Source organism: Palaemon carinicauda, chromosome 22, assembly GCF_036898095.1.
Source record: "Palaemon carinicauda isolate YSFRI2023 chromosome 22, ASM3689809v2, whole genome shotgun sequence".
NCBI lineage: Eukaryota > Metazoa > Arthropoda > Malacostraca > Decapoda > Palaemonidae > Palaemon > Palaemon carinicauda.
Genome location: NC_090746.1, coordinates 13,322,281 through 13,344,070, shown reverse-complemented (window position 1 = coordinate 13,344,070; position 21,790 = coordinate 13,322,281). Strand labels below are relative to the sequence as shown.

The 21,790-nt window shown below is 46.9% G+C and overlaps 1 protein-coding gene across 1 annotated transcript in view; it reads left to right on the top strand.

Moving 5' to 3' along the window:
• Positions 1-21,790, top strand: part of alphaSnap (Alpha-soluble NSF attachment protein) — a 177,485-nt gene that overhangs the window by 103,828 nt on the left and 51,867 nt on the right. Inside the window, exon 2 of the mRNA XM_068345975.1 lies at positions 13,480-13,676. Coding sequence (XP_068202076.1) covers positions 13,480-13,676 — 197 coding nt within the window. The remainder of the gene's footprint in view (positions 1-13,479; positions 13,677-21,790) is intronic.

Here is a 21,790-nt window from a genome sequence, read left to right as displayed (position 1 = left end):
TAACTTTATATATTTCCGTTTTATTCGATATACTGTATATGTATATGTTTATTGATTTTTGCATGTGTGTTTCATTTTGTACTAATGTGCTTACATTATACGACTCATTTCGCAATTCTAGCCTTTTGATGTAAGGGAGAATTGCATGCTTCAGGTAGAAATCAGTTTTATTCATGTCTAATGTGAAATTATTAAAAAATGCGATATCAGTGAAGTAAGTGCAAAAAACATGTTCTGTGTTGCGGAGGGTTCGTTTGTTCGTGCTTGTCACTTGCCTAGTCCGAGACCTCTTTCAGGCTCCCCTGCACCAGGGAGAAGGAATGTCGTAGGACCTAAGGGAGTGAGGAGTGTAAACCAACGAACAGACGTTCCCTCAAAGGTATCAGACGTTGCTCGGCAAGCACGTCCTTGCCATAAGACAGGAGAGACGAAGTTTCTCCTCGTCTTCCGATGATTCGTCTCTTTAAAAGCCTGGGCGTAAAGTTTCGAGACGGTTGAAACGTTTATTAGTTCCTTCAGAACAAGTTCAACGTCCTAGCTGTAGTCATAATAAGAGTCCCGTTCATAGCGATGACGTTCATGTACAGACGTTTCTGCCACAGACTCGACGTGACGTTGAGCGGTAGACACCGTAGACACAACGTGATATCGAGTGCCAGTCACCGTAGTCTCGATATAGCATCGATCAGCAGTCACTGCTGTTTACTACGTGACGTTTGAACGTCAGCCACCGCAGTCACAGGTTGATCCGAAGTTAAGTGTTTTGCAAGATATGCTGTTAAAGCTTTCTTCTTCAATAGAAGCTTTCAATCCTGTTCCTGTGCGAAAGGATCCTTGGCTTTTTGTACGTCACGGTTCTGGGATACGTGATTCGGGTCTTCAACCTTCTAGGAGCTTTGTTACGCCACGCTGACGTTATCTCTTGTGACAGCTTTGCTGTTAAGCGAGATGCGGAGCATAAATCTCGATGTAACTTTGATCGCTTTGAACGTCAGCTACCGCAGTCACAGCGTGACGTTGAGATGCAGACACCGCAGACACGACGTGACGTTGAGCGGTAGACACCGTAGACATGACGTGACGTCGAGGGTCAGTCATCGTAGTCACGATATAGCATCGACCAGCAGTCACCGCTGTTACTACGGGACGTTTGAACGTCAGTTACTTCTGTCACGACGTGTAGTAAATAACATTCTCTGCAGTCACAACGTGACATCGACCCTCCAACTTTAACTTCTGTTCATATACAAGTTGATGTAGCCTGTCAGGCTTTTCCTTCACGTCATTCTGAATATAAATCTCCTCGCAAGACTTTAGATTTATCAGATGATGTGCCTTCTGAAGAAGTTGATGACCCCCTTTCAACTAATGTACCTTTGGGGAGTCATTCAGAAGAGGAGTAACCTAGGGTGGTCCAACAATCCCTTGTATTTTAATTATGAATTTCTTTAGTGAAATTTTGTCCTACTCGTTTTGTAACGGCTTCTCCGCCGTCTGAGTTTACTCTTGGCATGACTTTCTTCGACTCCTACTTTTACGAAGTCAGTTCTCTCTTGTTCTTCCAAGAGGGCCATGCTCTTACTGGGAGACTGGTTGGAATCCAGGAGAAGTTTAGGAAAGTCTGCTTTTGCTTTTCCTCCTTCTTAATTAGCTTCTCGCTCGGGCATCTGGTGTGACACAGGAGAAGCTCGAGGAGAAGTTCTCGGCTTGGGAGTACCTGCCTCTGCCCAGGGAGACTTCTTAAGCCTTGTGGACTCTCCTCGTCGTCTAGCCATGAGACGCTCCAAGATTTTATGGTCGGCTTCAGAGCTAGACCATCTCCTGTTAGGAGTTTTTTCGAGCGTTTGAAGTTTTTATTTGTTGGATTGGTCCCTGGGAGCCTTAAGTAAGAAGGTCTCTCCAGCTGTCAATGTATTGCTGTACAATTATGTCATGCATGAACAAGGCTATCAGGGATGGCTCCAATGATCTGGCAGCCACGTTCACTGCAGGAACAAGGCTATCAGGGATGGCTCCAATGATCTGGCAGCCACGTTCACTGCAGGAACAAGGCTATCAGGGATGGCTCCAATGATCTGGCAGCCACGTTCACTGCAGGAGTACTTAAGATGTAAGTGCGCTCAATGTGTTCATTGTCAAGGCAAACTTCACGATGAAGACTACCAAATCTGTCTTGGCAGCAGTAAGGGAAGGCGACTGGATGGTCTCTCTCGACCTTCAGGATGCATACTTCCACATCCCGATTCATCCAAACTTTCAACAACATCTGAGGTTTGTGGACGGGAAAGTAATGTACCAATTTCGAGCACTGTACTTCGGCCTCATTCCTGCTCCTCTTGTTTTTACAAGGCCCTTGCAAAATGTAGCAAGCTTTCTACATTTTTTGAGGATTCAGAGCCTCCCTTTATTTTGACGACTGGCTAATCAGGGCGTCGTCATTAAATCGCTGTCTGGAGAGCCTCTAATGGACATTAGACCTAACCAAGGAGCTAGGTCTCATAGTGAACGTAGAGAAGTCGTAACTTACAGTACCCCATCCCAGACTATTCTTTATTTGGGAATGGAGATACAGTGTCGGATTTTTCGGGCCTTTTCCTCTCCCACAAGAATGGAGCAAGCTCTGTTAAAAGTCCTTCACTTGCAAGAGAAAAACAGTTGCTCTGTAAGAGTTTCAACTAGCCTCGTGGGAACTCTTTCATCGCTGGAGTAGTTTATCTCTCTGGGGAGACTCAACCTTTGCCCTCTCCAATTTCACCTAAACCATTGGAACAAGGAGAAGGGCTTAGAGAGTATCTCTTTCCCAATCTCCAACTCAGTCTAGACATGTCTGACTTGGTGGGACAGCAACATCAGACTTCGAGAACGTCTTTCTCTTGCGATCAAGAACCCAAACCATGTGTTGTATTCAGATGCATCGGATTTGGGTTAGGGAGCTCCACTGGACAGTCTGGAATGCTCGGGTCTTTGGTCCACGGATCAGAAGGAACTCCATTTAAGGCAAGTAACATCCCTCCTTTGGCGAGATTTGTGCAAGGAAAATTGAATGTCTTGGCGGACTGCCTCAGCAGAAGAGGACAAGTCATCTCCATGGAGTGGACGTTGCACAAGACTGTGTGCGAGAAGCTATGGATGACAGGGTCAACCCACCATAGATCTTTTTGCGACTTCACTGACAAAGAGGCTCTCGACTTACTGCTTTCCAGTTCCAGATCCAGAGGCAGCCCACATAGACGCTTTCCTGCTGGACTGGTCTCACCTGGACGTTTATGCCTTTCCACCTTTCAAGATCCTAAACAAGGTGCTGCAGAAGTTCACCTCTCACGAAGGGACCAGGTTGATGTTGGTTGCTCCACTCTGGCCCGCGAGAGAGTGGTTCACAGAGGTACTTCTATGGCTGGTAGACGTTCCAAGAAGTCTGCCGTTGCGGATGGATCTCTTGTGACAGCCTCACGTAAAGAGAATTCATCAAAGCCTCCCCACGCTTCGTCTAACTGCCTTCAGACTATCGAAAGACTCTCTTGAGCTCGAGGGTTTTCGAAGGAGGCAGCTAGAGCGATTGCAAGGGCTAGAAGATCCTCTACCATCAGGATCTATCAGTCGAAATGGGAGGTATTTAGAGACTGGTGCAAGTCCTCCTCTATTTCCTCTTCCAAGTGCCTCTGTAGCGCAGATTGCGGATTTTCTGCTTTATCTGAGAAACGGTCGCTCCCTCTCTGCATCCACCATTAAAGGCTACAGAAGCATGTTAGCTTCTGTTTTCAGGCATAGGGGTTTGGATCTTTCTAATAACAAAGATCTCCAAGACCTGCTTAAGTCTTTCGAGACTTCCAAGGAGTGTCATATTTCGACTCCTGCTTGGAACTTGGACGTGGTCCTACGGTTCCTTATGTCAAACAGGTTTGAACCATTAAATTCAGCCTCCCTGAAGGATCTTATCCTCAAGACACTTTTTTTTTTTGGTGTGCTTGGCTTCGGCTAAAAGGGTTAGTGAGATACATGCTTTTAGCAAGAACATCGGCTTCTCCACTAATAAAGCAGTATGCGCTCTTCAACTTGGTTTTTTTGGCCAAGAATGGACTTCCGTCTCGTCCTTGGCCTAAATCATTTGATATCCCCAGTCTTTCTGAAACTGTGGGGAATGAAGTTGAAAGAGTGCTGTGCCCCGTTAGAGCTCTTGAATTTTATTTATCCAGAGCTAAACCGCTACAAGGTTGTTCAGAGGCTTTATGGTGCTCCGGGCCTCTTTGCCCATTTTGATTCGGGAGGCACACTCATTTAAGTGAGAAGGATCGTAATTTACTTAAAGTCAAGGCTCATGAAGTCAGAGCGATAGCAACTTCAGTAGCGTTTAAGCAAAATAGATCCATTAAAAGTATTATGGACGCGACCTTTTGGAGAGGCAATTCGGTATTCGCTTCATATTACTTGAAAGATGTCCAGACTCTTTATGAGGACTGCTACACACTGGGACCATTCGTAGCAGCGAGTGCAGTAGTGGGTGAAGGCTCTACCACTACATTCCCTTAATCCCAATATCCTTTTAATCTACTCTTGAAATTTTTAATCTTATTTTGGGTTGTACGGGAGACTAAGAAGTCTTTCGCAATCTTTTTGATTTGGCGGGTGGTCAAAATGTTTTCTTGAGAGCGCCCAGATTAAGGGTATTGATGAGGTCCTGTTATAGGGGTGTTCGCCCTAGATATAACAGCTCCTGGGAGTCTTTCAGCATCCTGAGAGGATGGCTGGGCTTCGTGAGGAAAGCAGACTAATGAGGCAAAGTAATCATCAGAGTCAGCTTCCTTACCAGGTACCTATACTTAAGTTGGTTTTTTATGAAATAATTGTCAAAAAACTCTTGAGCATATACACCTTTATTGTATTAATACTGGTCTCTACCCACCACCATGGGTGTGAATCAGCTATTATATATTCACCGGCTAAGTTTAATATTTAAAAATGATATTTTGATTATAAAATAAATTTTTGAATATACTTACCCGGTGAATATATAGAGACCCAGCAGACTGAGAAGAACTGGAGAAATTGACAAGTATATGCGGTATCTGGCCGATAGTCGGCGCTGGTGGTCACACCCGCAACCTTCACGGCGATCGCTCGCGAGTTTTTGGAATCTGTCAAGCCGTCGGAGACGTCGGCTATTATATATTCACCGGGTAAGTATATTCAAAAATTTATTTTATAATCAAAATATTTTAAATCAAAATTGGTCCGTAACTGGAATACAAACCACGCTATTTATTAGGGGTTATAATTTCGGCGGAGCTGAAATGACGAGCCATTAAAATTTAGCGAGGGTTAACTACCCACACCGCTAGTTAGCGGGGGTAGGGGGGAGGTAGCTTGCTACCACTCCCGTTCACACACCTGTGATTTAGTCACTTTACTTTTGGCTCGGTTGGAGAGCAGTTGTTTCTGCTCTCTCTCCTTGCCTATTCTGAATTCCCATCAATTTTTTTCTTTTAATTTACTTTTTCTTATGCATTTATATATATGAAAACATTCTTAATGTTTATGTATACATATGTGTATAGAAATGTGATAAGTTTCCTTTTCAGTGTTTGTGCTGTGCGTGTGATACATATACGACAACGACACTTGCGTACATTAGCACCGGAACAAAGCCAGCACAGTTCCACTTTGTGGGGAATGACCTCTCCCTCTCTGGTCCGTCGGTCTTCTCGTCGGCATATAACCGTTAACTCGGCCGCCGCAGGGGAATCATCATCACCTGGACCCTTTTCATTCAACTATTGTCTTCGCCCTTTCCCTTTCCTAGGGAAAACTCGGATTACTGAGCGAAGGGAATGTGGCCTGTCAGAGATTGACTACGGTCTTTCTCTTCTCAAGGTCGTTCCCCTTTCAACGACAGTGTACTATTGGTTAGCGGGTTAGGTTGTGCTTCCAATTGTCTGTCTCAATTATGTTTAGTGAAATTATAATTGTAATTTTAACTTTTCAGCTTTTCTCCGTGGGGAACATTTCCCTTCGGAGGATCAGTGGTTCTCACTATTAGTGAATATTCCTAGCTGATTTAAATAATTGTAGTTCTGTTTTTATTACAGTTACTCCTCTCCTTCCTTCTCCCGTGGATGTCGACTGGGGAAGGAAGGGCGCAATACTTATTTTTATGTTGTTCCCTCGTGGTTCCTCTTTGGAGTTCCTCCCCAGGGAATTTTTAAGTTAAATAATTAATTTTACTTTTTCCCAGTTAACTATGCAGTTTTCTTTGTTCGACTAAGAGTACCGACGAAGCAGAGCTGTTCTTGTTCATGCCTGGGGAACCTGCTGTCACTGCCATCCCTGAGAGGACGTCGTCATGGGCGTCATCCCTTCTCTTAGAAGTACTCCCATGACAACATGACCAGCACTTCAGATCATCTTAATAAATTCATCGTCTCTGACTGTTGTTGCTGCCTTCGCCCAGACTTCTCTCACCCCTTGCTGAGTCTCTCTTCCTTTAGGGGCAGAGCACAGTCTTAGCAAGTCTCTTGTACGAAGTGTTTACTTCTCTTATTCGCGAGGGAGGCCACTCATAGAGACTCCTCTTCAGAGGATCGCTACTGTTGAAGGTCAGCTTGCTGATCCACCGGCCCTCACGGGCGTCATCATGGCTGTCATCAAGTCTCTTCTACGAAGTGTTCACCTCTCTCGTTCACGAGAAAGGCCACTCATAGAGACACCTCTTCGGAGGATCACTCTGCTCATCAGTTCCTGATCATCCTACTAACAGACCTACCAGCGCAACCTTGTGCTGCAACTTAGTCCGTGGACTTCAGTCCTGGACTCCTCCTAAGGCCATCTTGCTGGTCCACCGGCCATCATGGGCTTCCTCAGTTCCTAATCATCCTACCAACAGACCTACCAGCGCAACCTTGCGCTGCAACTTAGTCTGTGGACTTCGGTCCTGGACTCTTCTATGGACCTTTCACGGTTGCCATCAGTGGATGTTCGCCCTTCCAAAGGGCACATCCCAGTTCCTGATCGTCCTACGAGCTGACCTGCCGATCTACCAACGCAATCTTACGCCTCTGGTAGTCCTTTGAACTTCGTCCTGGACTCTTCCGCGGACCGTTTACGGTCCCCATCGGTGGATGCTCGCCCTTCCAAAGGGCACATCCCAGTTCCTGATCGTCCTCCCAGCTGATCTACCGATCTACCAACGCAACCTTACGCCACTGTTAGTCCTTGGACTTCGGTCCTGAACTCTAACGTGGCCCTTTTACGGTCTCCATCATAGATGTTTGCCCTTCCAAAGGGCTCATCCCAGTCGTCCTGCCAGCTGACCTGCCGACCTACTAGCGCTACCTTACGCTACAATTAGTCCTTGGACTTTGGTTCTGGACTCTTCTGAGGATCACTAGCTCCCTCCTGCCAGCTTTATCATGTGCGCGCGCCGACAGTCTTCAACGCGCGCACGTGCTGACGGTCTTACGCGGCGCCGATGGTCTCCCGTGCGCGCGAGCGCCAATGCTCTTGTGTGCTGTCAATAGTCTTGGGCGTGTGCGCCAATAGTCTTGCGCGTGCGCGCGCCAATAGTCTTGCGCACGTGCCCTCGCTAACGGTCTTCCGCGCGCGTGCGCCAACAGTCTCCCGCGCGCGTGCGCCGACAGTCTCCCGCGTGCGCCGACAGTCTCCCGCGTGCGCCGACAGTCTCCCGCGTGCGCCGACTGTCTCCCGCGCGCGCCCCCCGACGGTCTCCCGACGGTCTTCCGCGCGCGCGCCCCGACGGTCTCCCGCATCAATGGTCTTCCGCACGCGTGCCAGCAGTCTCCCCGTAGTACTCTCACGCACAACGCCAATGCACCAGCCCTTGCGCAACCGGTCACACGCTTCGGCGCATTCTAGGGAGACTGTACAAAACTACACAGTGCCTTACTGCGCGCTAGCGCTCTTCCTCTTACTGCGCGCTAGCGCTCTTCCTCACTTTCCTAATGCGCCAGCTCTTGCCAAAGAGCCAGTGCTCGCAGATTCAATAAAACTTTTGGACAGGTCACCATTGCCACATTCCACCCCTCAAACATAACATTGCCACCGAGAAGAGAAAAGAGGCTTCACGAAGGATTCAAGATCCCGAAGATTCCATCTTACAAGGGTAATCGAAATGGGGAATCCTTATGTCCCTGTCTCTTCTAAAGTGTTTTTTTTTTTTTCTCTCTAGATCACTGTTTGCTGATGGCTAGTTCACGGTTTACCGATCGCTAGGTCGCCGATCGGCAATTGTTAGCTCAACGCTCATCTTTGCCCTTTAGTCCCTCCAATGACTAACGATCTCCAATTGCTAGCGTTCCAATCACCGATTGCTAGTCAATAACTAGTCATCAGCTTGCTAATCACTAGATCACCGATGAGCAGCTCATCTTTCTTCAAGCATTAACTCAGCTCGCTGATCTCTGATCAGCCCATCTTCAGCTTGCTGATCACTTACCAACCAGGGGGGACCATAATCAGCTTGCTGATCTCTAGCTCACCATCGGCTCACAGACCGCGATTCACCAATCATCGGCAATTCGCCAGCAGTTCGTGACTCGAACTTACTAGTCAACCTCTGCCCGTAGTTCCAAGATCAGAAGGTATACAACATACTTCTTGTTAATGACTCTTTGCCATCACACTAAAGAGATAGGCAAACGTTCGACAACCCTCTTCAATGGCTTGTCGACAGGCAACTACTTGCGAGTACTCTCCAACTGCACTGTAACCACGATACCCAACTGTTAACCATTGATTAACATTTGCCAGATTGATTCTATTCTAAGGAATAGCATCAATCTCATCAGGGCGCGTGGTAAGGCTAAACGTTGCCTTCCTTCTGTTAGTTAAGGGAATTCTCTCTCAGGGAAGATTTCTTACACTGGGTATCGCATCTGATCCTTTACGACTCGAGTCAAGACGCCAGCGTCGACAATCTTCCATGCAAAAGGATCCGCAAGGAGCTGTCCCTTTGGGTCAATGTCCACACCATGTTGGAGCTCGAACAAGGGCTAAGACCTCAGGTCTTCATTTGCACACTGGACCTAAAGGACACTTAATCCCAGGCCCAAACCATCCATCTAGGAAGGTTGGAAGATTCAGTCTAGACAAACAAGAAACACCAGTTCACGGCACTGTGCTTCGGTCTTTCTACTACACCCATCTTGGTCTCACAGGATTGGCTTCTGTCTCCTCCGTTTCGGGACGACTGACTAACCCTAACAGACTCGGTGGCAACCTTGCATCAGTACTGGAACTTCTGAAGTCTTTTTACCAAGATCCATTGATCAGGGTAAACCTTTGGAAGTCTTACCTACTTCCTTCCCAGAAGACTGGTGTATCTGGGAATGATTCTAGACTCCGATCTCCACAAAACCTTCTCGAAAACAAGAACAACTCCCACTCCAAAGTGACTTGAGTCGGACTGTAATCAGCCCCTCGATCCCCCAAACATTCTGACCCCCATGGGACCAGAAGTTTGGACGATCCTCGAGGGATGGGTGTCAGTCGAGAATCTACAGAGCGGCATAACCTTCTCATCCTTACCCACCCCTCGGACTTGATGTTGTGCTTAGAACACATCAAGAGAAGAGAGGAGGGACCATAGTGCTGCACCACACGACCTCAGCCCTCTGGACAGAGTCCGAAAGTACCTTCACTTAAATCTCATAAGAGATGAAGGCCAACTTTCCGGTCCTTCAGCAGCCTCATCGGTTCCCAACAGACCACTCACCACATAGAGACTCACATCGGCAAGCAAGAAGGAACATGCTCTTAGCCTCTTCCCATCTAACAGTATAAACACTAAGATGGGCCAAAGTCCATTTGGTACCACTATCAGCCCGCTTCATTCCAGACTAGAAGAACGTGCTCGCCGACAATCTGTGCACAGTATCTCAGATAAGGTACAGTATACTGAATGGTCTTTGGATCGCCTTGTAGCCGACAAAGTCCCGACTTTACGAGGTTCTCCAACTAGGGATCTGTTCGCAACGCTCCTGAATCTCAGGCTGCCGTTGCTCCCCAGCCCTAGACCCCAAGGCTCTCTGGCAACAACGGTGGGTACAACAATGACGTTTACGTCTCGTCCCTGTTTTATCTGGAGAAGGGCACTCAAGAAGGCTAGAATATCGGTCAACCTCTCAAAGACTCTCCTAGCTCCGCTATGGCATTATGCAGAACGATTTCCAAACCTTTTGCAGCTCCTGATAGTCTCCAAGAGAACCCTCTCCTCATCACAGACAACCCACTTCGATACCTACCACAAGCTATAGCTTTGCTATGATTGTACGCCTGGAGACTACTCAGTACCTCTTTTGCGAAAAGGTTGTCTAGATATTTGAGGAATTCCTTATTGTCAGTCTACCAGGCAGTATAACGTCATGTGTGGTTGGTGTCATGTGAAAGTGTCTCTCTCCACTCGATACCTCTATTCTAGCAATAGCGGAATCCTCGAGTATATACAAGAGGAAAAGACCCCCTATTCAGTTTCGACAGGTAAAGATGATCACTCAACCTTGATCCTTAACCTTCAGTCTGAAAGAAAGGGACATCCTCTCATCGATAGACCTTTCATAACTCGTATGGACTTACAACTTGCCTTTCTCCAGCTGGAATTGAGACCTTCCTCTCGGAACATGGTTCAAATTCTCCGATCTCTAAAGAGACCTCCTTATGTTCCACTTCACCAGGCAACGAATAGCAACCATACGAGTCGAGGAACTTGTGGTCTCTCTTTCGACATTGCCTATTATTGAGAAGGGCGAAAGATAATGTTCAGTTTTGTCCCTGAGTATGTCGCCAGACAGTCTCCAGAGGTGATGGTTCCTACACAAGTCTCCACTCGGTAACGGATGATCCAGATCATCCGTTACTGTACCCAGGATAAGGTATGAGACTTTACCTAAAGAAAACGTCAACAGCCCACCCGGGTCCCTTCTCTTGTCATCAGCACTGGGAGATACTAGAGGAGGATCACCAAATCATCATCTCGACATGACGACTCACGATGTCAGGGGCATAGCTATGCCCATGGTCCTTCTTAGCAGATTACTCTGTGATGCAGGTTTTACAAGAAAGGATGTGAATACTCCAGGTGACTTTTACAACCTTTGTCCTGCAAGACGTGACCCACAGGAACTCGATACGATATCTATCGGTCCGGTGGTGGCTGCACAACAGCTGGTTTTATACCTCAAGCTCCCTATTGGACAAGTAGCAGAAGGTTGAGGGCACTGTTACCTGATTTTAGTCTGTGTGAATGAAAAGATTTGACTGTGTCTTTATTCTTTTCTTCATTCTACCCTCTCGTGTGGAAAGTAGCATCCTGGGTTCTCTGCATAAGCTGACCTCAAACCACTGCAGGTAAACCATGCTCCCTTGTGTACCTAGTATTAAGCTAATACTGTTGCGTCCCCATACCCTGGCGAGGTGATATTGGGAAAGTCTTGGTTACATCAGGTTTGTCCTACATAGACTTGGAATAACTTTATACCTAGACAGTCACACTTCTGCATGTCTCAACGCACAGCTTGGGTAGGCCGCAGACCTTGCGTAGCAAGGTTTTAGCAGGGCAGGGACTCCTTATTATTGAGTACTATCATACTCAGATAAGGAGCCCCTGGGCAAAGCCAAAAGCCAGATTGGCAGGGATGTCCGCCCTTCCTAATAGGTGAGTAACCCCTAGTAAATAGCGTGGTTTGTATTCCAGTTACGGAACAAATGACACATTCGTAGATAATTTGTATTTTTCCTAACAATACAAACCTTAGCTATTTATACAAACTTGCCTGCCTACCCTATCCCCCTTGAAGTCCTACCTTCAAGCAAAGTGACTAAATCACAGGTATGTGAACGGGAGTGGTAGGAAGCTACCTCCCCCTATCGCCGCTAACTAGTGGTGTGGGTAGTTAACCCTCGCTAAATTTTAATGGCTCGTCATTTCAGCTCCGCCGAAAGTATAGCCCCTAATAAATAGCTAAGGTTTGTATAGTTAGGAAAAATACAAATTATCTACGAATTTGTCATACTATGCAGTATAAAAATTTTAAACATAGTCACTAATTTTTCATTTTGTTATAATACCAACCCAATTCAGGAGACTCCAGAGTAATCACATACCTACAAATGTACATCATACAGAATTAGCAGACAAATACACATGTATAGACAAATTTTTAATTTTCTGTTGTCCAATGATTCCATGTAACATATTACGATATTCACATGGAATATTTTTAAAGTTTCTAGTAGTTTAATATTTTTTATTGACAAAGGATGAGTATATTTAGAGAGTCTGAGGTTTGATAAGGATAACCCTCAGTAGCAGGTTAAATATTCTTGAAATCTTGGTTGTGGTGGCCGATGTGGTAACATCCATGACTGGTGAACGCCAGACTGGGGTTCGAGTCTCGCTCAAACTCATTAGTTCCTTTGGTTGCTCCATTTTCACCATCCTTGCGAGTTAAAAATTGGGGTTTTGTGGGAGCCTGTAGGTCTATCTGCTTAGTCATTAGCAGCCATTGCCTGACCCTCCTTGGTCCTAGCTTGGGTGGAGAGGGAGCTTGGGCATTGATCTTGTGTATATATGGTCAGTCTCTAGGGCATTGTCCTGCCTGCTTGGGCAATGTCACTGTCCCTTGCCTCTGCCATTCATGAGTGGCCTTTAAACCTTCAAATAGGGGTGAGAGGGCTCCTTGCTAATTGAGCAATACATTTATTAATGTAATCTTATAAATTTATCTGTCTTTAAATGAGACCACTAAACATACCCACCAGCCAATATGTAGTTAAACAATGTATTTTATCCCATACTGGAGGTGGATTTTGGGAGAGTAAAAGATTTTTAAATTGATCAGGGGATGGTGCAATGAATGTATACTATAGTGACTTGATGGCTCTTCTTTTCAGTGCTCTTAATTGAATTTGTGTATCTACATAACAATGAAGTCTTGTATGTAGTATTTTATCACAGAGGTGGGTCTCCATAACATTCTTGTCATTAATAGCACCCTACTGAAAATTCGCATGTATTTTGAGTGGCTTTGCTGCTGTAAGCAAACAAATCTGTGTAAAATTATATCATAGTTTAATTAAATTTGGAAGGATGACATGCCCCATTAGGCCTGGAATATATTGCTTACATGTTGCTTCGTGAAAAAGATAATTGACTTATAGGCCCCAAGATGCTGAAGCATTTGTCATTTTTACATTTTATTCATTTTCAAGTTGCAGGAACAAGTTATTTTTTGTCTATGAACCAAAATTTTTAGTTAATCTGAGTGAATACTTCCGGGTGAACAGTTAGTTATATTGAAGAAAGGTATGTGTATTTTCAGGAAGGCTTTGGTGCCTCATTATTCTTGTTTTCATTTCTGTTTGTAGCTATTCAAAAATATGCATTGGTCAATTCTTCTACCTCTTTGTTTTGGTGTTTATGCATACATTAAGTGGCTTTTTCAATATATGTTTCTTTTTTTCATATGCCAGAGGGCCATCAAAGGTGGATGAGGCCATGGACTTGTACCAACAGGCAGCAAATAAGTTCAAAATGGCAAAGAAATGGAGCTCTGCAGGACATGCTTTCAGCGAACTTGCTTCTTTACATGCCAAAGCAGGATCTCGTTTAGATGCAGCTACAAATTATGTGGAAGCTGGAAATTGCTACAAGAAAACTGATCCTAATGGTAATTCTATCTCGCTCACTCTCTCTTTTTTTTTTTTCTTTTAGATAAGACCAAACCTGTTGTGGGAGTAATTTTCAATATTAATCTTACCCGATGATCATGTAGCTGTCAACTCTGTTGCCCGACAGAAAAATCTAAGGTCGGGATACGCCAGCGATCGCTATACAGGTGGGGGTGTACACAACAGCGCCATCTGTCGAGTAGGTACTCAGGTACTTCTTGTCAACAAGAACTCAATTTTTCCTCTGTCGTGCCACCGGCAAGACCTACTTGGATACGCTGTTGTTTCTGGAGTTGTTTTTCACGATTTTGGTGATGTATTCGCTCTAGATTTTAGCTTTCGCTATTCAGGAACTATTATCATTAGCTTATCAAGTTTTTTGATTAGATTTGGATTAATTGTTAATGAACTTTGCTAGATTTTGGATTTCCCCCTTGGCTAATTCAAGAATTCAAGATGTCTGACCATTCTCAAGTCCCTAAGTACAGGCAGTGTAGCGTTAGGGCTTGTTCTAGGCGTCTTCCGAAGGCCTCCATAGATCCTCACACCGTTTGTTCCAATTGTAGGGGTAAATCCTGTCAATTGGAAGATCGATGTGAGGAATGCCTGGGCTTTCGGAATTCGATTTTAACGAATTCCTAAAGAATGCACGTAGGCTAGAGAAGGATAGGATCAGGAGGAGTTCTTCTCGCTCTTTTGATTTTTCCTCTCCCCATGCCCCTCAACCTACTCCTTCCCCTGTAGTGGTGACTCCCGACCCTGCTACTAGTGCTCAACCCTCCATGGCGGACATGATGCGTGCCATTCAGGCTCTTGGTGACAGAGTGGAGTCTTTAGCTAATGACCGGAATCAACTTTTGGCCGATGTCAAAGAGTTGAAAGCGCAAAGTGCAGTGGGAAGTGTAGTGAGTGCAAGTGAAGTGAAAAGTGTCAGTGTCAGTGTTGCGCATGAGGGTACATCTGTTCGTGCCAGTCGTCCTCCCAGTCCGGGACCTCTTGCAAGCTCCCAAGCCCAGGGGAGAAGCAATGTCAAAGGACCAAAGGGTTCGACAGGCCTTGATCAGCGTACGGATGTACCCTCAGTGGTTGCGGACGTATCTGTCAGAGATCGTCCCATCCACAAACAGACGAATGAGCCCTATCATTCCTCGTCTGTGGAAGAAGTTTCTAAGAAGAAACGTTGGACCAAGGTCTCACGACCTCTCAAGCGTAAGGTCCCTTCCGAGCGAGTCCAACGGCCCAGGTGTAGCCACTGGGTCAGTTCGGACTCGCCGCAGTCTTCCGAAGACTGCACACCTCCCAAGAGAGGTAGAGTGGTTCCGCTGCAGGCAACTACTCCGTCTGTTGCCGCACCAACCACGGTAGACCCTAAGTGGTCCATGCTGCAAACTATGCAGTCTCAGCTTGCTTCCTTCATGCAGGAGTATCGTGCTGAGAAGGTTGACACTGCACCTGTTAACCTACAACCTGCCACGGTTGTGCGCTCAGCAGATACTGCGGCTGCCTGCTCCCACACTCCACCTGTGAGAGCTCCACCACCGATGCGCAGTCGACCCTGCCAGACGCATGTTCATGCTGCACCCTCCGTTGACATGCGTGAGCTACCGCATCAGCAGTGGGAAGGTGCTGTCAAGCTGCCGTGTTTTGACGCAATGCGGCATGCTCCGCAACCCATGCGGCATGCTCCGCAACCCATGCGGCATGCTCCGCATGCGGCATGCTCCGCATCCCACGGCAGTCCCTCCCACGCACCAGCACTCCGCTTTTGTTGTTGCCAGCTCGCAGACTGACCAGCAGCGGCATGATGTTGGATCCGCAGCAGCTACGCATGCACCCGTGCTGCCGGATTCAGCCGTTCAGCTTTCTGCTCCACCTTTGCCACTTCCTCCTCAGCTTTCGGATGATGGAGTATCTGATGACGACGAAGCTGCGCATTTGGACGATCCGCACTCCGACTTAGAAGAACCCAGGTCTACGCCTCCCTCCTTAGACTTTAGGAAAGTCCTTGCCCTGTTCAGGGAGTTGTATCCGGAACAGTTTGTGTCTGCAACCCCGCGCTCTCCTCCCTCCGAGTTTGCTTTAGGCATGCAGTCAGCAGCTCCTGCCTTCACCAAACTCGTACTCGCACGCTCATCCAAGAGAGCTTTGAGGGTAATGGGAGAGTGGTTGCAGTCCAAGAAGCAGCTGGGAAAGACTGCTTTCATCTTTCCGCCTACCAAGCTTGCTTCCAAATCTAGCGTCTGGTATGCCACGGGAGAGGAACCCGGCTTGGGAGTTCCTGCCTCTGCCCAGGGCGACTTCTCAAGTCTGGTTGACTCTCCCCGCAGGCTGGCTATGAGACGATCTAAGATTTGCTGGTCCTTTTCTGACATGGATCATCTGTTGAAGGGAGTTTTTCGTGCTTTTGAGATCTTCAACTTCCTCGATTGGTGTTTGGGAGCGTTAAGCAGAAAGACTTCCCCTTCGGATAAGGACTCTGCCATGCTTATCATGTCTAGCATGGACAAAGCCATTCGGGATGGGTCTGGTGAGCTTGCGGCTTCGTACGTGTCGGGAGTGCTTAAGAAGAGAGACCATCTTTGCTCCTTCTTGTCTGCTGGGATCACTCCTTGCCAGAAGTCGGAGTTGTTGTTTGCTCCGCTTTCCAAGTGTCTCTTTCCGGAAGAGCTGATCAAGGGGATGGCTGCCTCGTTGATCCAGAAGGATACCCATGACCTGGTGGCGTCCTCCGCACGTAAGGCCAAAGCTTTACCTTCCGTGCCTAGACCTAGGATGGACACACCAGCGTCTAGGTTCATCCCGCCTTTTCGTGGCAGAACCTCCAGCAGAGGAGGTACCCGTGCCGACAGTCATCGTGGCAAATCGAAGAAGGGTTCCAAGTCCTCAAAAGGCAGAATCTGACTGCCTACCTCTCCAGACAGCAGTGGGAGCCAGGCTCAAGAACTTCTGGCAGGCTTGGGAGAACAGAGGTGCAGACGCTCAGTCTGTGAAGTTGCTAAGAGAGGGGTACAGGATTCCGTTCTGCCGCAGTCCCCCTCTAGCAACTTCTCCCATCAACCTCTCTCCCAACTACAAGGAGAAGGACAAGAGGCTAGCGTTGCAACAAGAGGTGTCTCTCTTGCTACAAAAGGGAGCGGTAGTCATAGTCCGGGACCATCAATCCCCGGGCTTCTACAACCGTCTCTTCCTGGTAGCGAAGAAGACAGGAGGTTGGAGACCGGTGCTGGACGTCAGTGCTCTCAATGCTTTTGTCACCAAGCAGACGTTCACAATGGAGACGACGAAGTCGGTCCTAGCATCGGTCAGGAAGGAAGACTGGATGGTCTCGTTGGACCTAAAAGACGCGTACTTTCATGTCCCCGTCCATCCAGACTCCCAACCTTTCCTAAGGTTCGTCTTTGGAAAGGTCGTGTACCAGTTCCAAGCCCTGTGCTTTGGCCTAAGCACGGCACCTCTTGTGTTTACCAAACTGATGAGGAATATTGCCAAATTCCTTCACTTGGCAGACATCAGAGCCTCCCTCTATTTGGACGACTGGCTTTTAAGAGCTCCGTCAAGTCGTCGCTGTCTGGAGAATCTCAGATGGACTATGGATCTGACCAAGGAATTGGGTCTCCTGGTCAATATAGAGAAGTCCCAACTCGTCCCATCCCAAACCATTGTCTATCTAGGTATGGAGATTCAGAGTCGAGCTTTTCGGGCTTTTCCGTCGGCCCCCAGGATCAGTCAAGCCCAAGAACGCATCCAGAGCATGCTGAGAAGGAACCGATGTTCAGTCAGGCAGTGGATGAGTCTAACAGGGACACTTTCATCGCTGGCCCAGTTCATCGAGTTAGGGAGACTCCACCTCCGCCCCCTTCAGTATCATCTAGCTGCTCACTGGAGAAAGGACATGACGCTAGAAGCGGTCTCAGTTCCTATATCCGAAGAGATGAGGTCTGCACTGACGTGGTGGAAGAACAGCATTCTTCTCAAGGAAGGTCTACCATTGGCTGTTCAGACCCCCGACCACCTTCTCTTCTCGGACGCATCGGACACGGGCTGGGGTGCGACACTGGACGGACAGGAATGCTCGGGCACGTGGAATCAGGAGCAAAGAACACTTCACATCAACTGCAAGGAGCTATTGGCAGTTCATCTGGCCTTGATAAACTTCAAGTCCCTCCATCTAGGCAAGGTGGTGGAGGTGAACTCCGACAACACCACAGCCTTGGCGTACATCTCCAAGCAAGGAGGGACTCATTCGAGGAAGTTGTTCGAGATCGCAAGGGACCTCCTCACTTGGTCAAGAGATCGAAAGATTTCGCTGGTAACGAGGTTCATTCAGGGCGACATGAATGTCATGGCAGATCGCCTCAGCCGGAAGGGTCAGGTCATCCCCACAGAGTGGACCCTTCACAAGAATGTTTGCAGCAGACTATGGGCCCTGTGGGGTCAGCCCACCATAGATCTATTCGCTACCTCGATGACCAAGAGTCTCCCGATTTATTGTTCACCGATTCCGGACCCAGCAGCAGTTCACGTAGATGCTTTTCTTCTGGATTGGTCCCATCTAGACCTGTATGCGTTCCCTCCGTTCAAGATTGTCAACAAGGTACTGCAGAAGTTCGCCTCTCACGAAGGGACACGGTTGACGTTGGTTGCTCCCCTCTGGCCCGCGAGAGAATGGTTCACCGAGGTACTGCAATGGCTAGTGGACGTTCCCAGGACTCTTCCTCTAAGAGTGGACCTTCTGCGTCAGCCGCACGTAAAGAAGGTACACCCAAGCCTCCACGCTCTTCGTCTGACTGCCTTCAGACTATCGAAAGACTCTCAAGAGCTAGAGGCTTTTCGAAGGAGGCAGCCAGAGCGATTGCCAGAGCAAGGAGGACATCCACTCTCAAGGTCTACCAGTCAAAATGGGAAGTCTTCCGAAGCTGGTGCAAGGCGAATGCAGTTTCCTCAACCAGTACCTCTGTAACGCAGATAGCTGACTTCCTTTTACATCTAAGGAATGTAAGATCCCTTTCAGCTCCTACGATCAAAGGTTACAGAAGCATGTTGGCAGCGGTCTTCCGCCACAGAGGCTTAGATCTTTCCACCAATAAAGATCTACAGGACCTCCTTAAGTCTTTTGAGACCTCAAAGGAGCGTCGGTTAGCCACACCAGGCTGGAACCTAGACGTGGTTTTAAGGTTCCTGATGTCAGCAAGGTTCGAACCGCTTCAATCAGCCTCTTTTAAGGATCTCACATTGAAGACTCTTTTCCTCGTTTGCTTAGCAACAGCTAAAAGAGTCAGTGAGATTCACGCCTTCAGCAGGAACATAGGTTTTACATCTGAAACGGCTACATGTTCCTTGCAGCTTGGTTTTTTAGCTAAAAACGAGCTTCCTTCTCGTCCTTGGCCCAAGTCGTTCGAGATCCCAAGCCTGTCCAACTTGGTTGGTAACGAACAAGAGAGAGTACTTTGCCCAGTAAGAGCTCTTAAGTACTATTTAAGACGTACAAAGCCATTACGAGGACAATCAGAAGCTTTATGGTGTTCTATCAAGAAACCTGCTTTACCGATGTCTAAGAACGCAGTTTCTTATTACATCAGGCTTTTGATTAGAGAGGCCCATTCTCATCTGAAGGAAGAAGACCATGCTTTGCTGAAGGTAAGGACACATGAAGTTAGAGCTGTCGCTACTTCAGTGGCCTTCAAACAGAACCGTTCTCTGCAGAGTGTTATGGATGCAACCTATTGGAGAAGCAAGTCAGTGTTCGCATCATTTTACCTCAAAGATGTCCAGTCTCTTTACGAGAACTGCTACACCCTGGGACCATTCGTAGCAGCGAGTGCAGTAGTAGGTGAGGGCTCAACCACTACATTCCCATAATCCCATAACCTTTTTTAATCTTTCTCTTGAAATGCTTTTTATTGTTGTTTTTGGGTTGTACGGAAGGCTAAGAAGCCTTCCGCATCCTGGTTGATTTGGCGGGTGGTCAAATTCTTTCTTGAGAAGCGCCTAGATTAGAGGTTGTGATGAGGGCCTTTAGTATGGGTTGCAGCCCTTCATACTTCAGCACCTAGGAGTCGCTCAGCATCCTAAGAGGATCGCTAGGCTCAGTAAGGAAGACGTACTTAAAAAGGCAGAGTAATGGTTCAAGTCGACTTCCTTACCAGGTACTTATTTATTTTATGTTTGTTATTTTGAATAACTGCTAAAATGAAATACGGGATACTTAGCTTCTAATGTTAACATGTATGCTGGTCTCCACCCACCCCCCTGGGTGTGAATCAGCTACATGATCATCGGGTAAGATTAATATTGAAAAATGTTATTTTCCTTAGTAAAATAAATTTTTGAATATACTTACCCGATGATCATGAATTTAAGGACCCTCCCTTCCTCCCCATAGAGAACCAGTGGACCTAGGAGAAAATTGAGTTCTTGTTGACAAGAAGTACCTGAGTACCTACTCGACAGATGGCGCTGTTGTGTACACCCCCACCTGTATAGCGATCGCTGGCGTATCCCGACCTTAGATTTTTCTGTCGGGCAACAGAGTTGACAGCTACATGATCATCGGGTAAGTATATTCAAAAATTTATTTTACTAAGGAAAATAACATTTTTCAAGAAAAAATTCTACATTGAGATGATTTATAATTAAGTAAAAGAACAATACTGGAACATTATACAGCATTTAAGCTTTCGTTTGTGTCGGCACCTTATACAAACGCTTTTGCTCTCTACAGTGAATATTATTTTGGTGAATGTTGAAAACTATCCAAAAGACTTTTGAGCAAGGTATAACTACCCTCTGCTAACTAGCAGTTGGTTGGCTAGCAGCAGTAGACCCCCCCCCCCTGCTCACACATACAACAGTAACATGTCACTTTTTATTTTGGCTCAGAGGAAAACGGACATGGTGTCGTTCTCTCCCGTTAACCCTTTACTCGTTCTAACTATTAACACAAACTGGCCTAAAACTTTAAAAAATTTCCTTTTTTCTTTCTTTCAGGGTGACTGTAATGTTGAGGCTCCACAATGCGGGTTTGTCTTGGCATTGTGCTGATGCTGCGCCTTGATGTCAGGCATGGAGATGTATCCTCATGTCCACAGTCCTACGTGCAGGGGTCACTCCTGTAGCGCAGAAATCTCCTGGTGAAGTAGCCTTTTGACCCTGGGGCAATCATTCGGTTCAAAGGACTACATTGATTCCCCCCCTAGTGCAGCGGCACCTCCCTCGACCATTAGGGAGTCTCTGCTGATGCCATGTGTCAGCTGTGGTCTTCTTTGAGGCTCTCGGGTACCCTGTGGAAGGAACAGCTGCTTGAGGTTCTTTGGTTAGGGACATAGTGGGAGCGCACTCTTGTCTCCCTTGGTGTTGACTTGGGGCTTCCTCTTAGAGATATTGGAGGTCACGTACCAAAGAAGCGTCTCGTGTCACTACCCGTAGCAACCTCCGCTTCTACCACCCTTCGATCGTCCTGCATCAGCAGATGAACTTGAACAGTTGCAGACGACTACCCTCGGGGTTACCCTTCGAGGGATTCCGTCGTGGTGAACTCAGAAACTAGCTTCAGCTATGTTTCACAGCTCGCAGCCTACGATGCCTGTCTCCAACCTGAGCGTGCTCAGCATGTTGAGGGTGCACAGAGTTCACTGCACGGAGCTCTTCCACCACGGGTGTGTGCTAAATTCGACGATGCCTCGCTCCAGGAAAAAATGGTGTTTTATTATAACATGATCATATGCAAGAGGTTTATGAAAAGGTAAACCAAATTGCACAAAAACTACTTAATGAATTAGAAGAAAAATTAACAATATCCTAAGCACTGCAAACATAAAGATTATGAATTATCATGCATTGGCACCCTTTATCAAGAGAATACTTTGATGAAATCATTGGTCTTCAACATGGCATATCAGTTCCTTGCTGAAGCCTTGTGACAGGCAAGAGGGCTCTCAAACTGCCAATAATCTTTCCTCAGTTTGACCTTCTTCACGAGAGAATGCCTCGATGAAGTCATTGGGCTTCAGGACAAGATATCATTCCCATGCTGAAGCCTTGTGGCGGGCAAGAGGGCTCTTGAACTGGGGAATTATTTTTCTTCAGTTTGACTTTAAATTTTTCTCATCCTATT